This window comes from Borostomias antarcticus (genome assembly GCF_949987555.1).
Source record: "Borostomias antarcticus genome assembly, chromosome: 2".
Classification (NCBI taxonomy): domain Eukaryota; kingdom Metazoa; phylum Chordata; class Actinopteri; order Stomiiformes; family Stomiidae; genus Borostomias; species Borostomias antarcticus.
The window spans coordinates 4,675,574-4,695,172 of NC_140235.1; the positions used below are offsets into that span (position 1 = coordinate 4,675,574).

At 48.5% G+C, this 19,599-nt stretch overlaps 1 protein-coding gene across 1 annotated transcript; it reads left to right on the forward strand.

The window, feature by feature from the left end:
* Nucleotides 1–2,896: 2,896 nt before the first annotated feature.
* On the forward strand, nt 2,897–8,804 carry zbtb18 (zinc finger and BTB domain containing 18; the record flags this gene model as incomplete). Its single annotated transcript, XM_084461542.1, has 2 exons — nt 2,897–3,026; nt 7,174–8,804. The coding sequence occupies exon 2, from the start codon at nt 7,191–7,193 to the stop codon at nt 8,802–8,804; it is 1,614 nt and encodes a 537-aa protein (XP_084317668.1). The 5' UTR covers nt 2,897–3,026; nt 7,174–7,190.
* Nucleotides 8,805–19,599: the final 10,795 nt, after the last annotated feature.

Here is a 19,599-nt window from a genome sequence, read left to right on the forward strand (position 1 = left end):
ATGATTATAGTCCACACTCCTGCTGGTTGTCTGTAAGAACAGGGGCCACTGACACTCTCTCTGTCTCTCTCTCTCTCCCTCCCTCTCTCTCTCTCTCTCTCTCTCTCTCATCTCATCAGAGACGACAGAGTATCAACATCTGTCTGGACGACCACCGCCTGCACCTCTCTGCTCGCAGAGTTACTTAATCAGGACAAGATTGTTGTGTTGTGTTTGGAGTCCAAAGCAACCATGCGGCACTGTAAACATTCCTAATTTATTGCTGTACTATAAAGCCAGATATCAATGTGTAGAAATAAAACTGTTCTCTCTTGCTAGACCTTTGATGGCTCCAAGTCAGCTTCCTTATGATGGAAGGTGGAGGTTTAATATATATATATATATATATATAAAATCTAAAACATTTTCAAGCTGTAGTTGGGAAACTAAGAGTCGCCGACACCCTGTGACAAACAAAACGTAATACCTACTCCCAAAAAACAACAACTTGAAGAACATTCAATTCCCACACATCTCTCATTTTGATACAGGTTCTGTAGCCATGAAGGATTTTTACTGAAATCTAAAGGACGCATAATGTCACAAAAAAACATCCTCAGCCTCTTTTCCCCTTAAGATAACGTCACAATTTCCCTCACTATTGTGCCGTTTTCCCCAGGGAATAAGTATATCTACTACTATACCAAACAAACGAACACATTTCCTGAGCTACCACAGGCAAACAGTAGTAGTACAGCCAGAAAGCTGAGGAACCCAACATGGAATCCACAGTGACCTCAAGAGGAAGGAATGAAGAAGGCCAGCCTGAAAGTAGCATATCATGTATTTCTCTCTCTCTCTCATTCTCTCTCTCTCTCTCTCTCTCTCTCTCTCTCATTCTCTCTCTCTCACTCTTAGATGTCAGGGCAATTATGACACCTGACAGTAGGCTATATACATCTAAAAATACAAAGGTTAGTAATTTTATCCACAGTGAAAGAGGGAGGCAATGGGGAGAGGGAATTAATAAGTATCTCTCTTTTTAGTGTTGTAAATGATTGCATACTTCCAGAATATTTCTCGGATCAAGCCTTGCTGTGCTAAATCAAAGCGTTATCAGCCTTAGTTGATTTTATGTTGTCATTGTCCTCACAGCCCCACTCTGTTATAGCGCACAGACATCTATGGGCAACGGAGGTAGGGAACTGTCTTTTTTTTTTTTTTAACGGTAAGGCAGTTTTGAGGTAGCCTAAATATTATTTCCAACATCAGGCACGCAGTGTTTGGCACAACGCTAGCATCTGTCAGCTGGAAAACAATTTGGGGATCAAAGGGGGAGAGAGGTAGAAAGGTTTATGTATCACGTGGGATTGGAGGGATGCAACACACACATAGTTGCAGGTTCGACAGAGAAAACGGGGCTTCTGGAATAAGGAGCTTGTCACACAAACACAACTTCCATATCTCAGCTCCCTTGAACCAATAAACACTGTTTCAGCACCTACAACTGGGCGATGATTCAATCAAAATAGTGACTTTTTGCATTCGCCTATTGTTTAGGTAGACTACTTTTCAGATAAAGTAGGCTATAGCCTAAACTGTGGACACTTTTCATTCAATGGGCACTTATTAATTCAATCAATTAATTTAAGGTGGGTGACAAAGTGATTATAAAATCGTAATAGGCCTACGGTTAATATCCAGAGCAATCTATGTTCCTAACAGAACAAGGACCGTATTGTATCTGCAGAGTTGGTGGCACTAATTGGTCACACAAAGAGGTCATTATTTGCATAATGCATTAAAAGATGTAATTTCGTTATGATCCCATCGCATAGAGTGTGAATACATTTACATGTGGAGCCGGTTTCGTTTTGGAATGTATTAGTGACGCCAATTAGTTTACTGGGACGAAAGTAGCCTAATAATACATTTCCTGCCAGTCCGGATACGCTATTGCCTTGACCGCACAGAGCGAACGCATCTGTTATGATATTCGCATAAGTAAACTTTTATGGCAAAATAAACCAGTTGATCTAGTCAGCCTGTTGATTCTCATGTGTCCTAGATATGAGGTCCTGTTGACTGCATTCTGGCACACAGCACGTATTTTTCGTTGCTTACAAAAACTAATTAATGGACAGAAATATAATAGTTTCATCATCCACACAGAGGACGGTTGAAACAGGTCCTCTGTCGATCCATAGATAGCCTTCGGCCTACTTAAAGAACTCTATAGGCTATAAGATCGGGGCTTTAGTAGGCTAGTTGTCAGTTTGGATCAAACTAATCACGATTAATGGCACCGCATAGAAAATACTTGTTAAAGATAATACCTGTTGATAAAATATTGTTGATAAAATCTGTTTTCTATAGGCTATTTCATGCAGCCTACTGTAGCCTATATATAGCATTGGACTAAGCCATGCAGACTTGGTCAGTTTGAAGTAGCCTATTTCACCATATGCTTCCTCTAGCCTATGAAAACAATGACGGAAAATGAATAATTCTTGGCTTAAACATCATGACTCATCCAGCCTTCATAGCTCTCAATCCACCCATTTAATACTGAGAAATTATGAAGGTGGTGTGGCCGAGTATGCACCTGTCCTCCCTTCCTCCCCTGGCTGATGCATGACTACAGTACCCACCTAACACCGCGCTCTCTCTCGCTCACTCCGTGGGCTGCGCCAGTCTGCTCGGGGAACCAGTTCGCCTGGCCTTTTTTCTGCCTTCTCACTGTTGCCTGGTGTCAACCTACGCCGAGAAGAGATATCCCTCCCTCTTCCCCCTTCAGCGACTGCTTCCAATTTGCCTTCACGTTTCTTATCACAAGCACTATTGGCTTTTGCGCTGCCAGTCAGACGCGTCCTCTGTCCTGGAGTTGAGTAGCAACAGCTCGGGAAACATCTGGCTGCCGCAGCTCCTCGCCCCGTCTTTCCTGCCACTGCAGGTTGTTATGGAAATTTGTTGAAAGTCGATCTAGTTTATTTTTCAACCGAGTGGATTTGACGAAGGAAGCAGGAAGACATTGGAGCTTGTTGTCTGTAAGTGCCTTTAATTCCAGAGTCCGATTAAGGGAGATGAAAGGAGATCAACACGGGGGTGGGCTGTGAAGGGGAAAAAGTAGCAACTAACAATCCTTTCTCGCCGACTGTTGTCTAAACATATAGTTGCTATGTAGCTAAGCTCCCCCGAGACCATGTTTCAGTGGCTCACATAGCATCTGGGCCTGGTCTGGGAGAGAATTACACAGCAGGTTGATCGGATACTTTTTTGTTAGCCATGCCTACCTAGCTTGACTGCGTGGGTCAGTGTGTAAGCTAGCTTAGCTACAAGACTATTGTAGTCGCGCCCGTCTTGCTAATGTTGTGTCTCAGTCTTTAAAACATCGTCTGGCGTTGTGTTTGTGCTTCCCTACAAAGGCTGACACATGATAGTTCAGTTGCATGGATAGCAATCATTAGATGGGAGCTTGCCTCTCCTGAAGTTGATCAAACTAGTGGCTAATTATGACAGCTGTTTCTTGCTGATTTCTCATTTTGCGGGATAATGGACATCTGTAAACGGAGATGCCAGTAGTCTCTAAGAGCATTCATGTAGCCTAATCAAATTAGAAATAGGAAGTGATCAAGCCTCAGTGTATTATTGACTAATTAGTACGCGGCGTGCTCTGTGCGGCTAATGGTGCTGTGGCGACAATCTCCCTGGGTTTGGCAACATTGTGAACTCAAATTAAAGTTGATGCTATAGCCTACTTTGTCAAACCACATTTCACACCCCCTTACCTTCTAAAAGGATAAGCGATTAATTGATTTGAAATTAATTTCAAGTAGGCTAAAGTTTGTAAATATTTCTCATATAGGGAATTACTCCGGTTTTAATCCTATTTCAAGAACAAAAAGAATACATTGTTAAATAGTAGCCTAGCCTGCTTATACACCGTTCAGAGATCTTGAATAATATAAGGTAGGCTACATGTCGTTTTTGTGATGATAAACTGACAAGGCCGAGCCACCGATGGGCTATAGCCTATTAAAATCCAATAGGATCAAAAACAACAACTCCAATCTCACGAAATAGCTCCTTTCACAAAAGAAAGCAGAAGCTAGTCGCCTAAGTTTTAGCCGGCCCATTAAAGTCTAGTATAGCCTATCCTTTGTTTAGAATTTCACTCATGAGCTCTATGATTGTTTCCATTGTGCCTTATTTCATTTTTCCCCCCCTGCCAGTTGTCCGAAGGGCTAGGGAAAATGAATGAGGGTAATGGCGAGGGTACTGAACCGTAAAGAAGTCGAAAACAATATCAGCTGCGTGGATCTGTCAGTTGCAAATGTGCTGCGCTGTGCTTTGTTTATGGTTACTGGAAGGAGCGCAGCCAACGAGAGGGGGGGGACAAAAAAAAAACTTGTGGGTATTTAAATTCACAGCGCAGGAAACTAGGTTAGAAAGAAATGTCGGTTTTCACACAGACCTATTTTCTAAACTTCTTCTTTCCCCGAGTTCAGAGGTAGTGCTTGTGGGGCTGTTGGCCAGTCGTCGCCCCCCCCCCCCAACTGAAGCACCTCACTACACTTACCCCCCTTTTAGAGTGAAGAGAAAGAAACAAAGTTGTATAAAAGGCGAGGCTGGTGGCAAGAGCGTAGAGGAGTAGCATATGGCGGTAAAGGGAGCACAGCTGGAGGTAGCAGTTCCATCTGAACATGATGTCAGAGCAGCTGACAGGCTGCCATCCCCCAGTCTTTTATTCTAAGGCACAGCCTGGGAGTTAGTATGTGTGCGGATCTGTGTGCAGGAGGAGGTATCTCATTCCCCTCCAACATCTCCTCCACTCTGCATCTGTCCCTCACAGTTTGAGTTTTTTCTCTCCTACCCACTCATTGATTCTGAGAGCCGCAGCCAGACAAGCTATTCTACTACCACGGACTTAATCAAGTTGATGCATACTGCAGGTACTGTGCTTGTGCGAGAGGCAGAGTGTGTGCGTCTGTGTGTGGGGAGAGAGGGTAGGGACCAGTGGAGTGGTTTAGTTTGGGATGCCCGGCTAGACCAGAGTTGTTCCCGTGTCAGCCACCTCTACTCTGGCATGGTTGTTGTAGGATATTGGATACTTGTGTGGAGTTACTTGTACTTGTGAATCCAGGGTTGGTGTTGGTGTGTAGCCTCTGTTCTCAAGAAGAGGTTTCCAGGCTTTTAGATTGATTGCTGTAGAGGTAGGTTAAATTATTTGGTTTATTGTAAACAGCTAAGTTGTTTTTGATTGAATTATTGGCTCCTTGATTTAAGTTGAATGTAGAAATTTAGTTTTGGAAATTTTAACAAAATATAGTGTTATGTAATCTTAGTTGAAACTAATGTTATTTAATTCATATTTGTCTTTATTTTCAGGAAGGCCTAGGGTCCTATGTTTATGTTTTGATCAGAATTTCACGTCAGACTGATAATAACACTTTTACATTTTTACAAAAATTTTACTGTGGACAGATTTTGTTGTGGACGTTGAGTCAAGAGGGAGAAAACAGTGATTTTTATTGACAATAATTGACTTTTTTTTATTTTAAATAAATCTAATTGACTATGAAATGACTTGAAAGCCCATGTGTTCTTTCCCCTGGGCATGGGCTGAGTTTTTCCCTGGCTGTTAGTGGTGACTAATTTAGAACTTGCAGATTTGAGCAGCCTGAATTGGCTAGACAGCTGTAATCGCACTCCTCCTAGTCCTAATCTCTTTATCAGGCCAGCAGCTGCCATATGTCCGTGGTCAGCTGGATCAGATGTTGGTAAGCCTCCTTCTCCCTGGCCCTCACTGTCCTCATAGACCCCTAATTTGATCGCTGCTACCTTGTGAGCTGCCCTACAATCTTTATTTTTAGCCATCTTAAGGATTAGGATTGATGTAGACTACAGGGCACTTAAAGTGATTGTATTGTAAATCTTCTGGGCTGACGCTTTGGGACGGATGTGCAGTTTCTCGAAAGATTGAGGAAGGGGGGGTGGAGGGGTGTGTGTGTGTGTGTGGGGGGGGTAGCATGGAGTGGTGGTGCTGGGGGGGTAGGCTGGGGGGTGGGACATCCTTGTCCCCATAAGCCCCCTCATTAGGGCAGTCTGAGCGGGGCTGAGGGGAGCCGTAGCAGCACACACACGCACACACACATACATACACACACACACACACTCACACACACTTGTTTAGTCTCATTCAAATGAGTTAATTTAACCGCTCTGGTTAATGCTGGGAGAGAGACTCACATATTTTCTCAGGCAGGAAAAATCAACTTCATTAACAGGTGTGATTTTATTTTCATTACATTCACATTTCCACGGACACTTTTTAATGTAGAACTTGTTTATTTTTTAAAAACCTCTTCTGAATAGCAGCAGGAGTTGTATTAAAATGAAAAATACAAATTTCTTGTAAAGGAGAAGGCTTGTTTAGCAGCCGTGCTTCTGCGGCTGATTGGTCGTCCTCTGGTCGTCTTATGTCCTGGTAGGAGGAGGTGACTAGCTTGTGTACGTGAGGACTGTTTGTGTACCTGAAAGCCTGTTACCTAAAGGGGCTGGCCGGGCCAAAGTGGGTTATTAAAAATAACCAGGAACCTGGAGGTGAGCAGGGAGCGAGAGTTCCAGGCAGGGAGGAAATCAGACTGAACAGGAGAGTCTGCTCTGGCTGGTAGAAGTCATTGAAACACACTGTTGTAAAATCACCTGGAGACACTAAGGTTTAAGGAATCTAGATGATTTCGTGTCCCGGGTGTAAATTAGGCTACTGCAGGCTAACGGATAGTTTTTTGTCGGAGATATTCGGAATATGTTTTTGAGGAAATTCTCACTGAGAAATTTTAAAATATAATTTCTCAGTGCTGTTAATATTAGTGGCATTTTAATGAAGAAAAAGTGGTCAGTTTTGATGATTTAATGTCTGGTAATAATATGGATATAGTTGTATCAGTTAGTCACGCATAGGGAGACGACGAGAGCGAGAGAGGAAGAACGAGAGAGAGAGAATGAGTGGATTCAATACACACTAGAAATCTATTTTGCATGTCTAAAACCACCAGTCTTTTTTTTTTCTCCCACATCTCCCAACACGTGTGTGATGCAGCCTCTAACCCGTGTTGGGTACGTGTGTGTGTGTGTGTGTGTTCGGCTACAGTGCTTGGCTCTCAACGGCGCGCGCTGTGCTGTGTGTTCCAGGTTATGAGGACGGCAGGATGGAGTTCCCAGACCACAGCAGACATTTGCTCCAGTGTCTGAGTGAGCAACGGCACCAGGGCTTCCTGTGCGACTCCACGGTCCTGGTTGGCGACGCCCAGTTCCGCGCTCACCGCGCCGTCCTGGCGTCATGCAGCATGTACTTCCACCTCTTCTACAAGGACCAGCTGGACAAGAGGGACGTGGTTCACCTCAACAACGACATCGTGACGGCACCTGCCTTCGCCCTGCTGCTGGAGTTTATGTACGAAGGCAAGCTGCAGTTCAAGGCCCTGCCGGTAGAGGACGTGCTGGCGGCCGCCAGCTACCTGCACATGTACGACATCGTCAAGGTGTGTAAGAAGAGGCTGAAGCGGAAGACGGCCACCGAGGTCGACAGCGCCCCCCGCCGCGACGAGGACGCCGCCTCCTCCTGCTCGGACAAGGCCGAGAGCCTGTCGGAGGCCACCGCCGACCTGCTGCCCAGCGACGACGACGACCCGGAGGTCAAGCGGGAAGCGGGCACCCCGTTGTGGATGCGGCTGCCGTCGGACCGCGCCGGCACCCCCGCCGCCGCCACCAGCCCCGGCGAGACAAAGGCCCAGGGGGGCGAGGGCGCCAAGCTCCAGTCCCCCGCCGGCAGCCCCGGGAGCTCCGCCGGCTCCCTGCGCTCCCACAGGTCGCTGGGGCCGCGCCGGGTCTCGTCGGACGCCGACTGCGTCCTGGACCTGTCGGTGAAGCCCGTCGCTAACCCGTACCTGAGCGCCGCCGGCGCCGCCACGCCGGACAGCCTTCACGGCGGGCTGGTGCAGGTGAAGGTGGAGAGGAGCGCCGGCTCGGACGACGATGAGACGGGCGGCGGAGACTACGACATGGAGCACAGCGGCGCCAAGGTCACGCCGCCCCGGAGCAACGGCGGGCTGAACCACCACGGGGCCGGGGTGGGGGCGGGGCTGGGGCTGGCCGCCCAGCGGCGCCTGGGGCTTGAGGCCCACCTGTCGGCGCTCCGCGAGGCATCGCTCGCCGGGGAGCTGGAGCGCGAGGACAAGACGGGGGACGAGGACGACGTGCTGGGGACGGAGAGCGAGCGGGCGCAGGCCGAGGCGGCCAGCATCGACAGCTCCCTGCTGCCCTACGTGTCCAGCATGCTGAGCGCGCCCCACACGCAGATCTTCATGTGCCCGCTGTGCAACAAGGTCTTCCCCAGCCCGCACATCCTCCAGATCCACCTCAGCAGCCACTTCCGCGAGCAGGAGGGTGTGAGGGCCAAGCCCGCCGGCGACGTCAACGTGCCCACCTGCTCCATCTGCGGCAAGACCTTCTCCTGCATGTACACGCTGAAGCGCCACGAGAGGACTCACTCCGGGGAGAAGCCCTACACCTGTACCACCTGCGGGAAGAGCTTCCAGTACTCCCACAACCTGAGCCGGCACGCCGTGGTGCACACGCGCGAGAAGCCGCACGCCTGCAAGTGGTGCGAGAGGCGCTTCACGCAGTCCGGCGACCTCTACCGGCACATCCGCAAGTTCCACTGTGAACTGGTCAACTCGCTCTCGGTGAAGAGCGAGGCCCTGAACCTGCCCAACGTCAGAGACTGGGCCATAGAGGACAGCTCCCAGGAACTGTGGAAGTAGAGAGAGTGGGGGGGGGGGGGGGGGCAGGCGACTGGCCAGGGCCCCCCCAGGGGAGAGGCTAGCCCCGCTGGGCCTCGGAGGTAAGGGAGGCCAGGGGAAGGACCGGTGGGGGGGGGGGGGTGACCATAGGAGAGGAAGGACAGGAGGAGGATATCTGGGGTCTGAATCAGTCATGTTTCTTGTACGTACTATGTTGCAAATCTTGTTAAATTGCACTTTAATAGCACATGAAAATGTTACTACTGATTTTTATCCGGTCCTTGGATTTATTTTATTCTATTTTATTTGGTTTTTTATTCTACTCTATTCTATTTTATTTGTTTATTTCCTTTTTCATGTCTAAAAAAAAACAACAACTATGGGTATCGGTATCCAGTAGTTGCGTCGTTGTAGTTCTCGTCTTGTGTACCATACACAGAAGTCTATACACTCCTTTATGGAAGCCAGACGCATCTTCATAGACGACCATATGAAGATTTCAGGTAATACACTGAAGTGACAAACTATTAGATCACACTAAACGGGTACTGTGATCCTATTCTTCTCAGTACGTGTGTATGAAGATGTGTGTATTCTAGTGCACTACTCTTAGCTAATTTCAACCTGATTTGCGTGTGTGTGCGTGTGTGTGTGCGCACGCATGTGCGCGCGTGTGTGTTTCTTAATTTTGGCGTATCTCTCGAGGTGTGCTCTGGTCGCTCGGAGTCTCGCCTCGTTAAGCTCTTTGACTTGATGCGAAACTTGACTGATGAAAGACGATCGGCACTCATGCAATGTACAGCTTCCCCTTTTCTCACCTCCATTGAAGTATTTTCTAAAATCCTTTATGAATGATTAATATAGAATTTTCCTAATGCTCTAGCTGCAGTCTTTAAACATCCCTTGTTGAAAACGTATTTATTTGAAGTTGGTTGTATGATATAGTTTACCGTAATGATTTATTTTGGAAAAAACGGGATCTGTTGTTGCATGAAGTCCAACCTGTATATTTGAAATGTGAATTGCTGTATTACTGTACACTGTAATTGATCAAATATATAACAGACTATGTGAATACCCGAGGGTGCAGTCTGTTGAAAAACTGAATTTTACAGCTATGGAAAATGCATGAATATGATTTGTCTCACATTTTGTTGTTGTTTTGCATTGGGGGTTGGTGTATTTTTGAATGAACTTGTTCGATTCCTAAGTAAGGTATGATTTCTTTTTTTTAAGCTCCTCTGAGGGTCTATGCGGAGTCCTCTGGAATGTTCCGGGAGCCGGGGCTGTTTGTTTAAACGAGCTGATCGTCCCCGGGTGAGAGGGATGGGCAGTGGAAGGTTCTAGACTGAATGAGCTGGTAGTTAGGGAGCGGTTGAATGGCAGCGGTGAGACTAGCCAACCGACAAACTAACCCGCCAACCAATCTACTGAAGATCTCCGTCCACTTAGCACTTCCTCTTCTCCCCTCTTCTCTCTCTCCTCTCCTCCTCACACCTCCTCTCCTCCTCACTCCTCCTCTCCACTCTTCTCCACTCCAGGAGTTCAGGTTCCCCTACTGCTGTGTGTCAATCTCTGGCTCTCTCCGAGTTACATGTGGGGTAATTTATTTATTTATATTTCCATTGGGCACTTGCTCCTGAATGTGCGTGTGTGTGTGTGTGGGGGGGGGGGGGGGGGTTTGTGAGAGTGTGCGTCTGTGACACTGCTGACTCTGGCGTTCGAGAGGGAGAGAGAGGTTCTCGTGCTCCTGTGTGCGTGTGCTCATGTCCACCTGAAGGCTGTGTCTGTCCGTCCGTCCGTCTGTCTGTCCGTCCGTCTGTCCGTCCAGTGGTCTGAAGCGGAGAAGTCAGAACTGCTGCAGCCCTGTGCTGCTGTCTGTCTCTCTCTCTCTCTCTCTCTCTCTCTCATCTCTCTCTCCATCTCTCCCTCCCACATCCTGACTGATCCTTGTTGAGCTTGTTTAGCCTTTGTATTAGGGTGTGCGTCTGTGTGTGTGTCTGTCTATGAGTGTGTGTGTGTGCGTGTGTGTGTGTCTATGTGTGTGTGTGTGCGTGTGTGTGTGTGTGTCCACGTCCGCGTGCACCTGTGTTTTCTACTGAAAGCGTAATCCTTACTTTTGACGGAGAGGAATTGGCATGCCTGACTGCACCTTTAAAGCTTAATGAAATAAGATGTTTTGCTGAAAAGATGCCTTTATGAAAATTATAGGAAAAATGATTAAGGAACCATTGATATTATAACATTCATGAAGAGTTGTAATCAGTCATGAAATTATTGAATTTATTTAAATTAAATCTTCTATCATAATTTCATGTGATTGGACATGTGACTTTTTTTGTATTTGAATGTAAGATCAAGGGGCGAGTAAATGGACTTTGGGTTTTCAATTTCTTTTTTTTATCCTATGAAAAAGGAGCTACAATTAGTACATTCTGTGTTCTGTGTGGAAAAATCGATAGCAAATGCACATTGTTGTGAGAGCTGTCAAACAAAAGCCAACGCTGAACTTTCCCCAAAACTCGTTAGTGGGGGTCCCTCTGTCATTAGGGGGCTTTACCCGCTTAGCCACAATGGCTGGGGTGGGGGGGAAGGGGGTTGTTTGGGGGTGAGAGGGGCCGGGATGACGCCCCCATCAGCTGGTGACCGCCCTGCGCCTCGCAAGCGCGCTCTGCATCGCGGTGGCATTGGTGCGCCCTGATGACAGAACCCATCTCTGTTCACCCGTCAAAAACTTCAGCATCATGTGGGATGATTCCTCTGTGGGATGATTCCTCTGTTCTATATCACAATTATTGCTGGCTTTGTTTTTTTTATTGTACTTGACCGCCTTAAACTACTGTTAACAGCTCGTTGTAACTGGAACACTGAGAGTGTGCATAACTGGATGGACTGTTTATTTCAACTGCAGAGGAAGCTGTGAAACGTCCTGTCTTTAAGCATCTCCATTTACATAAATATATCTGTGCTTACTTGAAAACAAGGAGGATTTAGTTGGGGGGAAAAACATTCAAATGTCATAGACGATATATAGAGGGAGGGGAGCCGGGAAAATAAAAGAAATAAATCTGTTGGAAAAGACAATCACTGTCTGAAAAAAGAAGCAGATTTTGATTCAAATATATTTGCTTCCCTGTGAGATTTGGGTTCTTTTACGATTTGTTCTTTTTATGGATTTAGACATTTAGCTTTGACAATCATAGTATGTTTTATTTTCTCAAGGGGAGTAAATTCTAAGGCTGTTTAGTTTTGTACTTTTTGGTGTGCCGTTGTTGACATTTTTAAATTGTGTGCAAACTGCAATAAATTATAAGAACATTGAAGTTCAACCTCCACGTGAATCTGTGTGTTTTGTAATATTCCACATAAAGACTTAATGATCTAGAAACCTTAGATTTTTCATCTTATCACACACATTCAGCGAAGAGGATGCACATTTAGATAGACACAGTACAATTGTTTATTTTCTTAAACATCACTCATACCTCCTGTACATGTGTCCCAGCTGTGGTTAATTTTCTTTTGCTATTAATTCACCAAGATCTCACTCTGCACTGAATGAATCAACTCTCACTATAGCAATACTAACAACTGTTGATATTATACAGCTCATACAAATCTTGAAATGAAAAGCAATCAACCAATCAGATTGCTTTATAATAGTGTAGGTTTTCCATATGAGCATAGGTTCCGAGCACTGTGGTATTTCATCATTCTACATCCCAGATGAACTAAGGTGTTGTTTGTCTTGTTGGCTCAGTGAAGCATGTTTGATGTAAATCCGCCCAGCAGGTCAGCATTGTCAGGAGCTCCAGCAGGCCGGTGAGGGAGGCTGGCATGCCCTCCCTCACTGACATGTGATGTGGTGGGATGGTGCGGCTCTAGATTGGGCTCTGCTTGGGCACAGGATGGTGCCCTGCGTGGCCGGTGGTTGTGTGGGTGTGTGTGTGTGTGTGTGTGTGTGTGTGTGTGTCCATCCATATGTGTGTGTTGTGCTGATAGATCTGGCTGTGGCGTGGGCTGGACCTGAGAAAATGTGCAGCAGCTTGTCGAGAACCACCCCACACAACATACGCACACACACACACACACACACACACACACACACACTGCCTCCTGCCAAAGCTCCTCAAGTACAGTTCTCCAGAAAACAAATCAGCTTTAGATAATGTCTTGCTGCTCTGCAAACCTGGCCTTGCAGATGCATTAAGGCTGACCACTTTGAAGACAGTGAGCGTTATTCATCAGGGCATGGCTACAGATGGTCATGAGCTGTAAGCCTGCAGCCCCACCCCCTCCCAACACACACGCACACAGACACACTCACACGCCCCCCCCCCCCTCCTCCGAACACACCCCCACCCACTCTATCACAACTAGCCCCCTCCCACCTCATCGCTGAGACATTGTCCTCGGTTTCAGAAGATGATGTGATATTGTTTAGGAAACTTGGCCATGAGGACAATTATTTACAGGCATAATGCTGAACACTGAACCGTGGTTGAACATGTTAAGACATTGTAACATTGTCTGTCTGTAGGTTTCATAGAATATCTGCAACTATTGATCAGGAGAGAGATCAACAGATATTGGTAACTGTTGCTGGGCTGTTGTAATACTTTATTGATTATACCACATTTAAACCTTGCAATTCATATATTAGATTCATTATGCATAAACTCTTTAAAAATGACTACAAATTCTGTTAAAACTCTATAATAATAAAAAACTTAATGGAAGAGTTAATGACCCTATTAAGAAACTCTGAATATATTGTTTAAATCAAATACATTACCGCTCTATTGTTTGATATTATTAAGGATAATTAGTGATGAGCTAGTCTACTTTGCTGCGCACGGCGGGGCCATGGAAGTGAACATCTGCTTCCTGAAGACTAGATGTGCCTCGGAAGAGGCCGTGTGGGCTGGCGCTGAATTTAGGTCATTAATTTGTATCTGTCCTTTGTTTACTTAAGGAACGGGGACAAAGGGGCAGCTGCAGAAACATTTGGCTGCGCCGAGGGCGAGTGCGCGCTCAACATGTTGGAGCCAGAGACCAGCCTGGGCTGCTATCAGGGGCCGCGACGCTGAAGTTAACGCGAGAGGGAGGGAGGGACGAGGTCCGAGGCCCGAGGCCCGGACAGACCAGAGGACACGCTCCTTACAAGGCCGGGGGCGGCTGGGTGGACGGTTAAGCCTGGTGGCTGGTGGTAGCGGAGTAGGTCTCCTGTGTTAAGAGTCAGGATTGGTCCTGGTCTTTGGCAACAGCACATAGACTGATGGGGACATTCAAATGTGTTGGGGGACATAGTTAGCGTTTAGCATCCTGTTGCTGTGAACTCAGTGTCATTTGTTTTAGACGTCCCTCCCTGCTTGTGTCACACGACTAGAATTCAGTCAAAATCAATGTTGAACTGCCCAGAGTCTGAGCTTGACTGTTCCTTCTTTTGTCTGCATTTTAGCCTGTTCACACAAGAATATGAACTGATCCAACCAGACCGCAGTAACAGTCATAGAAAGCCATAAACTTGTTGATTCCCGTTCTCTTTGTGCTCTGCCGTGGAATTCCGGTGGAGTGAATGCATCAGGGATAAGCCTGCGTCCTACAAGGACAGAGTTTAGGCCTAGAGAAGGTGACACAAACAGGCGTGAGGGGACGAATCTGTCTGTCTGTCTGTCTGTCTCTCTCTCTCTCTCTCTCTCTCTCTCTCTCTCTCTCTCTCTCTCTTGTCTGTGTGTTTAAAAGGCTGCCTTTGTCAAGCTCCCGGCGAACAGAGACAGAAGGCAAGCAACAGGCGCCCCGTCTCAACCCAGACAATACAGTGGTGCTGGTCGTGGGCAAGCGGACGGGGAGGAAGGGGGGAGGAGGAGGAGGAGGAGGGGGGGGGGGGGGCGTGGGGGACCCAGGGAGCAAGCCACACTGCACTCCTGAACAAAAGAGGACGCAACTCGAACTTGAATGCCTGTGTCTCTGTTAGAGGGGCCCAGACACACACACACACACACACACACATACACACACACGTAGGCCTATAGTCTCCAGTGTTTTTTTTATTGGTGTGTGGGGTGGGGTGTGGGGGGGGGGTAGGAGAGGGGGTTGTATTGGATGAGTTTAGACGCTGAGTTTAGACAGCGCAATGCTTTTTGCGTGACTCTTCGATGAAGAGGGAGAAATCCTGCTGCTCCAGGAGAGGCCAGCCCACGGACTGCTAATCTGAGGCAGCCTGGGGATTTATGATTAGCACTCAATGAAATTGTAACTAGATTAAGGCACTCACTATGCTACCGTTGACCGCGTTAAGTCATGTGGTAGTATTACAGTGGCCTATTAGGGTAGCCTATGACGTGACAGTCTCCCGTTGTCTTATAAGTGCAATTCTAATACACAGTGAGCAGCGTTTTCGTTTACTATTATGTTAGGCCGTGTCACTTGGCCCCCTACCGTGTCTCTCTCTCTCTCTCTCTCTCTCTCTCTCTCTCGCTCTCTCTGGGCCAGCCAGTTGTGGGTCGGTCCAGTAAGTGGGTGTAGGCTGGCCGTGTTCTGGCGGGTTGAGATAAGTGATGTTCAGGGTGTGAGGTGTTGATAGGGGCGGGGCCGATAGGACCCGCATGACGACCTCTCACAACTCTCATCTGGGGATATCGCTGTGGTGACCTTAGAGAGTTCCCCACACACACATACACTCACGCACACACACACACACGCACGCACACACAGACACACACACACACACACACACACACACACACACACACACACACTCCTTTCACTACTCCTAATCCGTTCATCTGATAGTGTTCAGTTGGGGAATTTAAGGGGTACTTGTTGTCTCTATGATGTGAAAATCCTACCCCGAAGAAGCAATCTTATATTTCAGCCGTTGCTGCACCAGTTGATCGATTATTATTAGTAGTATTATTCCATTATTACTAATAAGAACATGTCTTTGTGACAGAGCGGCAGAACAAACGGCCATCTTGCTTAGCTGGTGACTTACAGTTTTTAAATGATCGATCAGTACTATAAGCGAGCCATTGCGCCATGTGTCGCACTTCAAGTGTGTGTTGTGCTTGTGGCAGACTTGCAGGGGACTTGGACACACTGCCACCAGAGAGACCCCCTGCTAGGGCCAGCCTGCTCCAGACCTCTTCTGCACCTGCCTGCTGCAGAGGTGTGACTCAGCAGGCTACTCACGCATGGCGAGAGCTGTGTGTGTGTGTGTGTGTGTGTGTGCGCGTGTGTGTGTGTGTGCGTGTGTGTGTGTGTGTGTGCGTGCGTCTGTCTGCTTGTCTGTCTGTATCTGTCTCTCTGTATCTGTCTGTCTGCCTGGTTTTGTCTGTATCTGTCTGTCTCTCTGTATCTGTCTGTCTGCCTGGTTTTGTCTGTATCCGTCTGTCTTCCTGGTTCTGTCTGTATCTGTCTGTCTGCCTGGTTCTGTCTGTCTCTCTGTATCTCTCTGTCTGCCTGGTTCTGTCTGTCTCTCTGTATCTGTCTGCCTGGTTCTGTCTGTCTCTCTGTATCTGTCTGTCTGGTTCTGTCTGTCTGCCTGGTTCTGTCTGTCTCTCTGTATCTGTCTGCCTGGTTCTGTCTGTCTGCCTGGTTCTGTCTGTCTCTCTGTATCTGTCTGTCTGCCTGGTTCTGTCTGTGTGTGGGCGAGCGGAGCCAGCTGCAGATGATGGCGTTTGACCATGACCTTCTGTTACAGAGTCTGTGGATATGGCTGCATACTTCTGCTTCAGTACAATAGAAATGTGCCAGCGAACATTGAGTAGGAGAGAGAGAGGAGAATAATAGTGTGTGTGTGTGTGTGTGTGTGTGTGTTTGTGTGTGTGTGACTGTGTGTGTGTGTGTGTGTGTGTGTGTGTGTGTGTGTGTGTGTGTGGTTCAGGGATGGTTCAGCGCAAGAACAGGAGTGTGTCAGTGTTCTCTCACCCTATGATGCCAACCTCTCCTCTCCCTTCCCGCTCTGGCCTAGCAGGCCCCATCTGTCGCTCTCCCTCCCTCCCTCCCTCCCTCTCTCCCTCCCTCTCTCCTTCACTCCCTCTCTCCTTCTCTCCTTGCTTCCCTGCCTCTTTGCTTCCATGCTTATCTTACCATCTCACCCTATCTCACCTGCTTCCCTCTTTTTGTCCATCCTTGTCCTAACTCTGTGTGCATGTGATTGTCTGCCTGCCTGTCTGTCTGTCTGTCTGTCTGTCTGTCTGTCTGTCTGTCTGTCTGTCTGACTGGCTGGATGGCTGACTGGCTGGCTGTCTGACTGGCTGTCTGACTGGCTGTCTGTCTGACTGTCTGTCTGCCTGTCTGACTGGCTGGCTGGCTGACTGGCTGTCTGTCTGTCTGTCTGTCTGTCTGTCTGTCTGTCTGTCTGTCTGTCTGTCTGTCTGTCTGTCTAACTGGCTGGCTGGCTGGCTAGCAGCTGTGCTGGTTAACGATGGGGCTCTCCTAGACCACATCTGCACTGTGCATTATCATTAGAGCTCCCACATCTCCAGGATCGCTGACAAAGTGAACAATACCAACAATCACCCCCATCAGCTGCAACCATATGGGCACCACACTCCGACTGCAGGGGAGGGGGGGGCAGAGAGGCAATTGTACTAGCATCTGTTTGGCAGAACTCAGAAGCTACGTTTCAAGATGAATTCGCCGTGCAAAGAAAGTTTTTTATTTCTCCCACCTACCAACACCCCCCCCTCCTCCTCTCTCCCGCCCCTCTCTCTATCTCTCTCTCTCTCTTCTCTCTCTCTCCCTCCCTCCCTCTTTCTTGGACAGTAAAATGTATTGCTAGGTATTCTCCTGTCGGCTGCATCTTGCAATTACCAGCGGCACCTTATTCCTCTATCTTAATGGGCTCTGTGGGGGGGGGTTGGTCTGGCCAGATGGCACTACAAGGTGCGCCTCCTCTCTCCTCCCCACTCCTTCCCTCTCTCCTCCTCTCCCTCCCAGACTTTGAATCCAGCTGGAGAAAGTTTTCTCACAATCAGCATCCAAATCCTCTACCCCTATGACTATAATTAGCTTGTAACCGCGGTCTACAGTGTGTGTAGATTCGGTCTTTTCGATTGAAAACCTCGTCTGTTCTTCTCATCCGTTCGGCGGGCGGGAACAGAGAGCCAGCCAGGGACTTGAAGAGGAGCTGGGTGTCACCTTCAGACAGTCACTGTACGTCGGGGGGGCTTCATGTACGACAATAGAAGTCGACAGAGACAGACAGCGAGGAGAATTGGCACGCTATCAGACGGATCTATATGAATGTGATACTTGAATGGCCGCCTGGGCTTTTGAAATGCCTGCGATTGAGCAGCGCTCGCCGTGGAAGCAGATGTTGGGGTGGGTCTGACCGTGTTGGTCTGGAGGAGGAGATTTATCGGCGCGATCGTCTCTGCTTCTGTCAACATCCATCCCGCTTCCAAATCCTTGACATTTCTCAGGGGGGGGATCCAGAGTGTTCCTGGGGACGAGTGTTTTCTTGGTGCCCTCTGTCTCGTGTCAGCTGTTTGTCCTGTGTTTTTTTTCCCTGTGACAGAGAGCCATGCAGTCTTCACACACACACACACACACACACACACACACACACACACGCCGGCGCTGGCTCGAACAGGGCTGCGCCTCCTGGGCAAATATTTAAAGTCAAAACAGGCGGAGCTCCATAAAGAGCTGGGTGGTGTGGCTACATCTGTCGGGGGGGAGGGGGCCCCGGCAGCTGCCAAAACGAGTCTGGACACTGCTGACGCCAACACCTGTCCACGCTGAAGACACGGGCCCAACAAATGTCCAACCGCAGCCTCGCGCACACACACTGACACACACATGGTCATTTCTGTCCAGAGACAATCATCACTGAGTCACATTAATCAGAGGGCAAGAAGGATGATACAACACCAGTGGATTTATTACAATGATATCAATAACATAAAATGAATGGGATCTTCTATCATTGTTTTTGTTTGGGTTTTTACTTGTTAACTGGGCATTGTTTTGTTGACTTGTTGACCGTGTGATCAACTGTATTGTTTATTCGATTGTCCTCAAGATCTGAAATGTGCCTTGGAGAGGCTAGGGGTCATCATATCTCTCAGCATGTGTGTGACCGCCGGACTACCTGTACCAACGAAGGTGTCCAGCGCACACTGCTCTCCCTGTCCGTCGCTCAAATCACTCTCAAAAGCCAAAACACGAACTACAGTAGGAGCGAGCCTCATCTTGACTCAGTCACAGAGCAGTATTTTTTCTCCAGCCTGTCTGTTGCCCTCGTGTTGTCCGAGTCTGGGACACGGGCTGCTGTTGACCCCTCCCTCCCTCCCTCCCTCCCTCCCTCCGTCCCTCCCTCCCTCCCTCCCTCCCTCCCTCCCTCCCTCCCTCCTTCACTCCTCCACCCCCCCTTCAAAAGTTCACCAACCCTCACCCTCGCAGCCCCTCAGCCCACCCTCATAAATGCCCCCTCCAGCCCACCCCAGCCCTACCCTGCCCCCCCGCCCCCTCCTCCTCCTCTGGCCGGCCTCCATCTGCTGTCTCCCTACCCCCACCCAGGCCGGGTGAGTGTGTGTGTGTGTGTGTGTGAGGGGTGGGGTCAGGAGGCCAGGCAGGCGTTGGCCCAGGCCGCCCCCCTCGTCCAACAGCTGCTGGGCTTCTCAGACCGGGGCTGGGCTGGGCTGAGGGTGCGGGGCGTGGGGTGGGGGGGGGCGTGGGGAGGGAGGGGGGGAGACAGCAGCTAACAGCCACAGCAGCAGCAGTCACACATCTGCTGTAATAAGGCCCTTTACGGAGGGGTCGGCCCGGGGGCCTGGAGAAGGCTGGGGAGGGATCATCTCACACC